The following is a 10,477-nucleotide window of genomic DNA, read 5'->3' on the forward strand; positions in this document are numbered from 1 at the left end:
TGCTAACTTCCATTTTGAAGTGCGTTCGTATAGTATGTATTTTTTATTGCATTTCAGATTGGTTAATTCAACGATTTGACCCCTAAAAAATGTTGTTAACATAATGACTTGAAACATTGGTGTTTAAACCTAAACCCTCAGGTCCACAATTTGAATTAACTAATCACACAACTCCATTCAACCTATCATAAGCTTGAAGAATAAACAATCTTCCCTTTGTTAATTGATTCATGGACTAAGGTAGGCATACTGTGATCCTCCATGGTGTCTTGAAGAACCATATCTATCAAAACTTTTTAGTCATTTTCCACAACTAAGGTTTGTTGTGACCTATAAAACACGGATACAAACACGAACATGACACTGACACTAATATGTCGACATTGATAATAATTAAAAAAAAATACAACTTAATGTAATTATATGTGTTAGTGTAGGACACCGACATATATCCGACACTGAAACATGCCTAATACGAATTAAAGCTTATTCAAGTCAAGAGTCTTTCATGTGCCGTGGCCCATAGGTTAAGCAAAGTGTGGATCATCTCCAAATCACTCGACATTAATACATATTGGTATCAGTATCAATCTGGGGTGTTGAAATAAATTGATGATTGTTGCTCATAGAAAATTCAAGAGCTCTATTACCCCACCATACAATATTGTCATCCCCATCATCAGCTAGAGGGAGAAATAAGTCGAATAACATGGTTAAATTAATAACTTTTTTAGAGAACATGATTAAATTAACTATTTATTATACCTAAAATCTTAATTAATACATGAATAAAGTATGTGATACTGCAATTATCTATTTTTGTTGTTGCGAGAGGATTCAATTGTCTATGAGAGAGATGATTGTTTCAAAAGTTGTCAAAAAGTGGTTGTATAAATATCATTTCTCTAACTTAATAAAGATCATGGGTTCGAATGATTTGGATTTGTGCTTATGATAGGTAAGAATCATCCCTAGTTATTAGATTTAATTGCAAAATGACATCCATATCACCAGTACTTGCCTGTCCTTCACGGGTACCCCCAAAGTTCTCTTTGCCTATTCCGCCTTTAGTCATCTTTTAGAAGCCTCACTCACTCTCACAACCAAATTAAATTACCTTGGTCAACAAAAGAGAACAAAACACACGTTATTTATATATTGTTTATTATTGAAAGACAAAAACAAAGGTACTACTCATAAGTGCGTGTTTGTCTAATCACCAAAACAAAATCTTTGCAGGCCTTAACCTCAATATTCTCTCGTCAAATGCAAAGTGCTCCTCTTTATTTTCGTCCTTAATTTTATTCCTTGATATTGACTCAATAATATATATACACATTCTTCTAATCTCGAACTCTCTAAAACCCTTTACCACTACTTATTAGTATCATCAACTCCTTTCTCAAACTTACACAACTTAGAAAATTATGAAGAGTGTTTCAAAAAACAAGTTCTTAACATGTTTTCGTCCTGTCATTGATTTAGATGACATGCTTGAATCTGAAACTGTCCCTGCTCCCTCTACTAGTCGTCGTAAACACGCAACACAAAATTCAGCAACCAATTCGATGTCTCTGGACCAAAATTCTCCGAAATCGATACAAAATCAGGTTGCTGGTCATCCTCCAAAACAAACACTTTCTAAGGTGATTAAAGCTGTGATGTTTCAAATCATATTGGTTAGTCTTTTAAATGAATATTGTTTTGCTATCTTTGTTTTATATAAATTGAGATTATACGCAAATTTTAGTATAATTAGTTGTTAGGCTAGTATTTTTTTTTTTCACTAGAATTTGAATTTAGTCCTTCAACTCTTCAACCCTTATATGCAAATTGAGTTTATATATTTTTTTTAAGCTTGATGATCAATTTAATTACTATCTCGCTTCTTAAATATTTTTCTTTTGCCTAACAGAATACAAGAGCTAACAAGAAGAATCTTTATAGCCAAACTTGTTTTGGATCAAAGCGAAATTATTCTTTACATACAAGAAGTTCATCATCTTTCAAGACTAATATTGAAGAAATCAAGGCAATTGAATCTCCTTTATCAAGTCCATCATCATCATACTCACCGGTGTTTAATTCGAAGAGTTTATCCAAGTCTAATGAAAGCCAATTTGAGAATCAAAAAAAGTTCCATTGCCTAGGAATATACATGGTGTTTCTCATAAGCTTAGTAGTTACAGTCTGTTGGGGTAAAGTTAATGTCATTGTTTTGACATCAATGTTTTTCTGTTGTTTTTGTCTTTGCAACACATGTTCTCACCAGCTAAAAAGGGTTGGTAAATCTCGCAAAGATGTGAGTTCAACTCTCGCTGCTGGTGTGAGGTCACACCCTCGCAGCTTTGAGCCATGAGGCTTGGCTATGGTGAACCCTGGGACCCAACTCACCTAACCTTTTATTCGCAGCGTAGCTGCAATTGCGATCACAACCAAATCATAAAGATAGTTAAAAGGGGTGCTCCTAAGAATAAAAATTTCTTTAGCACAAGTGGAAGGGCACAAGTTTCGTGTGTTGTTATCTATTCTTCCCAATTGGGAGGTAGCTGATATTGGAAGAAACCTGAAACATCTGTTCATGTCAAATTTTCCTGCTCTTTTCTCTGTTTGGCACTGTTACTTATATCTAAAAATGCAAGGTAGAGAAAGTTGTTATGAAATTCAATCAGAACGTGGTTGGTTGTTGCACAAATTTAATTTGTCACAAATCTTCACCTGAAATACTAATAGTAGATAATGATATTTTGAAATCAACATATTTGGTAATCAGATTTAAATAGTATTGATTTGACTGTTCCATTTCCCATTACTTGTAGCAAAAAAATCAATCAGGAGAAAAAAAATTGAAGTATGTGGTCATAAACTTTTACATCATAAAAATGTTTTAAGCAAACAGAACATTACTTGCATGACACGCAACGTATAAGACCTATCTATTTCTTCACAAGTTCGTGATCTATCTGTTTTCTAGTTCATTATGAGAGTTGCTTATAGTTATTGTGGCAACTATTAAAAATCGTGGTTGGGTCTAACACAACCCCACAAAACCGGCTTATGAGGTGAAGATTGCCCCCACTTATAAACAAATTGTCAAACCAACTCCTAACCGATGTGGGACTCTTAACAGCAACGTTTGGGAAACATTAAATTATGCCTATAATACTTTATCAATTTCTTTATTTTCTCACTTTCCTAAGACGATAAGAATCGTTTTCTAAGACTTAGGTATTTAAAAGTTGTAGTGAAATAATCATTTGAATTTGAATTGAATAGAATGATGCCTTGAAGATTTTTAATTTTTTTTATATATATTTTTTCCTTTCAAGAAACTTTTTTTTTTGTTTAAACAACAAATTTTATTGAACAGCTAGATCCATGATCAAGACAAACAGAGATCGGTGAATATGAGAATACAAACAAGCGTCGTATATAGGCGGAACACCCGAAAATAAACACCCTAAAAACACCATGAGGATACCACCCACCAAAATCCACGTCACCACCTAAAACAGACTCCTTCACGAAAACCACCACTATAATCCAACACCACCCGTCGTCACTACTCGCCCCCAAAGAAAAAACCCCCTCAAAATTAAACTCACAGACCTGAACACCAAAGCCGAGCCACCTCAGAAAAGCTCATATCTGAAAGATCATTCAGCTTCCAACACCTCTCGACCTCCGATTCACCGAAAGAAACCATAAAAGCCCAAAACCAAAATTGATCTAAAGAATTGACTCCTGATCCAGAATCAAAAGTGATCGGCCCACCAAACCTTAGGACCAAATCAGATGGGCACCCCTCACCCTCGGTACACCAGAGAAACACTAAATCGCGCCAAATCGAATTGCTGCTAGACACCAACTCCCGATCTCGAAGCAAAAGTAACCGGCCCACCGATAACCAGCAAACAAAAAGCATGACAAACGACAAGATATACGGTGGTGCAAACAACGAATAAATCAAAAGGAAGAAGCTCAACACAACATGACCCATTTCCTCCAAACACCCTAAAACACCTTAACAACCCCAAAAAAACGCAAACAAAAGCTAGTGACGACGAACAAGGACCCGAGTTATAGAGGCAGCCTCCAACAGAAATCACCCTCAACAAACACCCGCCTCCTCACCTAAACAACACCAACCACCCTCTAAAATAGCTTCAGTCCACAAACTGTTCTGACACCAAAACCGACCTCACCAAGAGAGCCCCACAATCCCCCACGCAAAGCTACCACCAACTAACTGAAGCACCACCACCACACAAACAGAAAACAACATCGAAATAGTAATAATAACGAACACACAGTGACCTGAGGGGGGTCTGCCACCTAACAAGCAAAATCTTAAGCACCACAACCATCAGCGCGAACAACCACACACACCACGATTCTTACAACGACAAACGATCCGGGAGTTCGTTGAAAGAGGATTAATCATGACTGAAAAAGATTCCACCACACCTGCAGCCGACAGAAACGGATCACGCTTATCGGTACCACACATCACCCCCCTCACTACATGTCCGTCACTACCACCGACCACCCTGTCGCCACCTACACTCCCACCAAACCACCCACCTTCAATCGTCGGAAACGGACCACTCAAATATGCCCCACACCTCACCACGACCACGTCACCACCCATCTCTCTCTCCCTCCCTCCCTCTCACTCTCTCCCTCCCTCCCTCCATTAAATATATATATTCATCCAACTCATCTACTATTAAATCCATTCAATCCATCCACCAAATAAATATTTTTTATAGATTGAATTTAATAATATGGATGGATTCACCATCTAACTTATTTTAAAGATCCAATGAATCAATTCAAATGTTAATATATATTCAATGGATAAAATATAGAGAAAATTCTAATTCTAAAAAAAATAAAAACTGGAAAAAAAGTGGACAAAAATTTGAAAAAAGGGAAAGAAATCTGAAAATAAAAAACAAAAAGTTATAGATAACTACCGGATGTTCATTTAAAAATAAAATTTATTATGTACATCGGATAGATAACTTTCGCATGTTCATTTAAAAATTCCATTTGGTGCATCTGATAGATAACTACTTGATGATTATTTTAAAAATTTCTATTTTCTACCTCCGGTAGATAACTATCGAAATATTTCTCATTTAACCTTTTGGTTTACTTAACAGACAAATATCATCCAAACTTTCTCTCTCATCTTCTCACATTTTTCCACCAATTCACTTCGTCCACCATTTCACTCTGATTATCTAACCGAGCCACCAAACTCAACCGACTCACCCCACGCGAACGTCAAATCCTTACTGTCCAATTATCCACCATAATCAAACCCCCACCAAACGTGCTAATTGATCGCAATTGGGGGAAGATTGACGCTATTTGTTCTATTGACTGTGATAAAAACGCAAAAAAGTTGCCCAAAAATCGTAAGGTTTAGAAGCATATTCAAGTTGAGTATAAAATAGGAAATAACCGCTTAAAGTTGCAATTTGGTATATATATTGAGTATTCCGGTAGTTATCTACCGGAGATACAAAATCAAATTTTTTTAAATGAACATTCAATAGTTATCTATTAGATGTACAAAACGACATTTTTAAAAATGAACATATGGTAGTCATCTACTAGATGTACAAAATATCCAATAGTTATCTAGAGGACATGTTATTAAGGGCAATTTCGTGATTTTAAGGGGTATAAAGAGATATTGGGTTGGGAGGGGGGCTAAAAAGGAATCTTATAAAAAAATTGATTTGGGCTAAATGTAATTTATTTGTCCAATTAGGCTTAATAAAAAAAAAAATTTGGGTCCAAAAAAAAAAATTGGACTAAATTTATTTAGTATTATTTTTTCCACCCCATCTAATTCTCACGCGCCCTATAATTTTTATAAAAATGTCCATGGCGTTTCAGATTATAAAATCTGAACACACTTTGTTTGTGTTCAGGTTATATAATCCGAAATATGCTTATGCATAATCAGCAATCAGAATCTCTCAAATTTCAATAGTTTTAAATTTTACTTTTAAAAACAACAAAAAAATAAAGTAAAAATTGTCAAATAAAATCATAAAAATACCATCGAAAAATTCTAAAATAAAATAAAACTAATGAAAATACCCTAATATCTACCATATGTACAAAATATCCCGTAGTTATCTAGAGGACATGTTATTAAGGGCAATTTCATGATTTTAAGGGGTATAAAGAGATATGAGGGGGGCCTAAAAAGAAATCTTATAAAAAAAATTGATTTGGGCTAAATGTAATTTATTTGTTCAATTAGGCTTAGTAAAAAAAAAAAATCTATTTTGGGTCCAAAAAATAAATTGGACTAAATTTATTTAGTATTATTTTTCCCACTCTATCTAATTCTCACGCGCCCTATAATTTTTATAAAAATGTCCATGCGTTTCAGATTATATAATCTGAACACAATTTGTATGTGTTTATATAATTTGAAATATGCTTGTACATAATCAGCAATTAGAATCTCTCAAATTTCAGCAGTTTTGAATTTTGCTTTTAAAAACAACAAAAAAATAAAGTAAAAACTGTCAAATAAAATCATAAAAGTACCACCGAAAAATTCTAAAATAAAATAAAACTAATGAAAATTATTTCGTATTTTTCTGAGAATATGAAAATTTAAAAAAAAAATGAAAAAATGCCTCTAAACGATGAAATTTTGAGGGGCGGAGTCCTGTAAGAAGTTCCTTCTACAGGAGTTTTGAACCTTGATTTTTTTCTAATTTTTCGTAGACATTTCAGAGCAATCTGATCAAGTAGCCCAAAATACTGGACTTTTGACTAAGAACAACTAACAATGAACTAAAACAGAAGGATGAGAGTTAGAAAGATTAACATAGTCCTTAAACTGGCTATCCATGTTACAAACAAACTCAAAATTTATGTTGATAATTATATAATTCGAACTGTTTTTCCTCTGAATAAGGGTGTTTAAGGGGTGTTCAGATTCTATAATCCGAAAAAAAAATAAGGAACGCGCCCTATTTTTTGAGGTTTTCAGATTATAGAATCCAAATTGGTGAAAACTCATTTTTTCACCCCATAACAAAGGAAACACTCAATTCGATTTCTAAAATCCAAAAATTGCATGGGCATTTTCGTAAAACAAATAAGGTGCACGAGAAATGGATAGAGCGAGAAAAAAATCAGTCAAAATTTTTATGTACCAATTCTTTGAGAAAATAGTAATATTAAAAAATATGTTCAAAAAACTAAAATAAAAATATCAATAATACATTTTAATAATCTTATCGGATGGATAATCATCCATTAGTAATCTAATAATACATTTTAATAAACGCATCATACGGATAACCATTTACTAACAATCTAATAATTAATGGATTGAATCCCTCAACAAAAAAAAATTAATGGATTGAATGAATTTGATTGGATTATTTTAATGAAATTTAATGGACTGTGATGAATTAATGACCCTTTTTTTTTATCAAGAAATTTCAATCCAAATTCATATCTATCCAAACCATTTATTTTGCCACATAATACATTAGTCGATGATATTGGCATCAATAAACATATGGCGATGGATAATATCATAATAATAGAGTAACACATGAGGATTGTTACCGATGACACCAATTCCTGTGATCATAAAAGGTTCTCAACAAATTGAAGATCACAAATTTTTCATTATTAAGACTTTGTTTGCGAGTTTTGAGGGAACGAGAGGAGATGGTTTTGGAAAAAATAATAAACAAATGGAAGAAATAAAGTATATTGGAAGGAGAGGGTTATCTAGGGTTAATTTTTCTTCATAATACAAAACCTTTTAGATTTGAGGAAATTAAAAAGTTATATTGAAGGAGAGTTTTGGAAAATTTATATGAATTCAAATTTATTCTATGTTGTTATAATAATCTTGATATAAAACATATGAATCATTAGTTTATCATTTTCTAAAAAAACATTTTAAAAAAAAACATGAAAAATTTATCCATTTTCTTCTATATTTTTCACCTTCAAAGACTTTCCTTCCCCTATCTTCCAAACCTCCAACAAAGCCTAAAAAAATGGGAAGCAGAGAATACATAACATCCCATGTTTTCGGTGGGTGAACATGACTAGGCCATCTATTTTTACTGGACGGCAAAAACAAAGACGAGAAGCATAGATATGGTGCATAGCTGGCTTCAAGGGACGTTGTAAAGTGAGGTTTATACGTAGAAATGTTGTGGGAGCATGTGGTAAAAATCTAAATTATTAGAGAAATGATATTTGAACATCCATAATAAAAATTGATTTGAGACTTTAAAATATACTGCCCTCAACGTCTTACATATTATAAATTTTTGAGGGATAGTTTGACATTTTCAAGAGAAACATAATTAACAAAAGAAAAAAAATAATATCTAACAACAAAAAGCAAGAAATGCCACGAAAATTGTTTTTTTTTTTTGAAAGGCCACGAAAATTGTTGAAGAACTTAAAAATTGCATTCCCTTATTAGTGTTTCCTTTTCGTATAGCATGTAGCGAATGTCAAGTAGGAAAAAAGGATATTTGACTGTTATACTTCTTCTGTCTTAAATTATAAGTAAAATTAAATTAAATTAAATTGGTGAATTTGATTCCTATTTTGGATTATAATCGTTAATTTTCTTTGATCATTTTTTTTGTTGGGTCATGTTAACTTGTGCTCTAAAGGTATATGTTAAGGAATCTAAAATAACTTTATATTTAAAAATATAATTTTTTTTTTGACTTTTAAGAAGTTGAATGCACGGTTTTTGATAGCTATTTTCTATAATAAATTTCTTAACATGTGCCCTTGAAGACACATGTGAATATTTGTCTTTTTTTTTGTACAAAAAAACATTTGTTTTTGTTTGTTTGTTATAATTTAGGATAGAAGGAGTATTTAAAATAAGAATAGTATTGCGGAATCCTTCCCGACAGCTTTACGTGATAGAAAAAGAAAGGTCAAAGGTAGTCAAATTCATTACAAAAGGAGTTCCAAAAGAGGCCAAAAAAAAATAAAAAATGAAAAAGCTAACTTTTTAATTATTATCAATTGTCATCATCAACCCATATTGTCCATATAACAACTGATCCTTATATTTGTGGAAAACTAAGTTTTTTTTTTTTTAGAGGTGGAAAAGTAAGTTATGACAGCATCAAAAAAAGCAAATAATGAGGTTGTAAGAGATCCACATAAATTCACTTTCACGCTTGACATTCATTGCTTTTGTCATCACATCTTATTTGAAATATTAAAATTTAGGAAAATTTTGATAATCTAGACAAGCATTCAAATTTTATATTGATTTCCTTAATTAGTGTCTATGTACACTAGTTAGTATGACCTTTAAAGTTTGCTTGATTGTCAAGATAGAGTTACAATACAATAAATTATTATTGTATAATGAGTTAAAATTTGATAATCACTTTTTTGGATAAGCACTCAAATTGTTAAAATTTATTTCAAGCAAAATTGAATTATTAACAATTAAATGACAGCAACCCAAAATTGATTAAACTCGACGATTGAGATGATGGGTTCTAAAATTCATTTAGAAGTTATTAAATCTTTGCTAAGAGTCAACACTCAATTCAGTTTCTTTCAAATCAATCAAAATTAGGGTTTAACAAAACAATTTTTAAATCCACATTTGAATCAGTTTAAAACAAAACCTAAAGAGTTAAAAAATAAAGAGGAAAAACATGGTGATTTATAATGGTTCACTCATATCCTCACTAGTGGGTTACGTTCACTCCCAAAGACCTAAGTCAATTGAGTTTTTCTGAATATTGAACATCATTGTATCAATTGTTTGTACAAATTTTTAGACCAATATTTTGCTCCTTGAGATTTCAACCAAAAACCCCAATCTTTCAACAATTCTTGATGTAACCCTTGAATTTGACCTCACAAGACTCAACCTCCAACCCTCAATAAAAACCACACTTGATCAACCAATGCAATGATCCGATCAATCCGAGAGCCTCCTCAATTTTTGCATGAGCCACATAAACTCTTGGGGTCTTCTTCAATCTAGAGACCTCAAAATTTGATTCTTATTTGATTGTTAACAAACCGTTAATTGATATTGAAATGTTGGATGAAAAAAAAACCTTAATTCTCCAAAGGAGGTGAAAGACATCAATATTTCATTTAGGTTTCAATTGCCCACAATTGAAAAACCCTAAAATATCACAATCTAGCATATAAAGAATCATTATCTAAGTAACTCACAAAATTCTCAAATTCACAATCAAAACATGTAAGATTTTTGAGTGTTTGAAATAAGAGATTGTAAAAAATTCATGTTTTTGAAAAGTTGTGTTATGTTTATTTGTATAGTTTTTTTTTTTGAATGAGCAAGAAAATGAAGTTATAAAAGTTGTTGTAAAAAAAATAGTGAAACGATTCACAAAAGTTTTATGTATGTATAAAACAACTCATACATACATGTGGAACGATTCACTTA

At 32.2% G+C, this 10,477-nt stretch overlaps 1 protein-coding gene across 2 annotated transcripts; it reads left to right on the forward strand.

Moving 5' to 3' along the window:
• The first annotated feature begins 1,166 nt into the window (after positions 1–1,166).
• LOC11422127 (uncharacterized) lies at positions 1,167–2,757 on the forward strand. Of its 2 annotated transcripts, none has more exons than XM_024776235.2 (2): positions 1,167–1,646; positions 1,916–2,757. In XM_024776235.2, the coding sequence occupies exons 1-2, from the start codon at positions 1,428–1,430 to the stop codon at positions 2,357–2,359; spliced, it is 663 nt and encodes a 220-aa protein (XP_024632003.1). In that variant the 5' UTR covers positions 1,167–1,427; the 3' UTR covers positions 2,360–2,757. The 2 variants fall into 2 exon arrangements, with proteins under 2 accessions (XP_024632003.1, XP_003597075.1); XM_003597027.4 differs by having other exon boundaries at positions 1,168–1,679.
• The last annotated feature ends 7,720 nt before the right edge of the window (positions 2,758–10,477 follow it).

The sequence above is a fragment of the Medicago truncatula genome, chromosome 2 (assembly GCF_003473485.1).
Source record: "Medicago truncatula cultivar Jemalong A17 chromosome 2, MtrunA17r5.0-ANR, whole genome shotgun sequence".
In the NCBI taxonomy this organism is placed as follows: Eukaryota; Viridiplantae; Streptophyta; class Magnoliopsida; order Fabales; family Fabaceae; genus Medicago; species Medicago truncatula.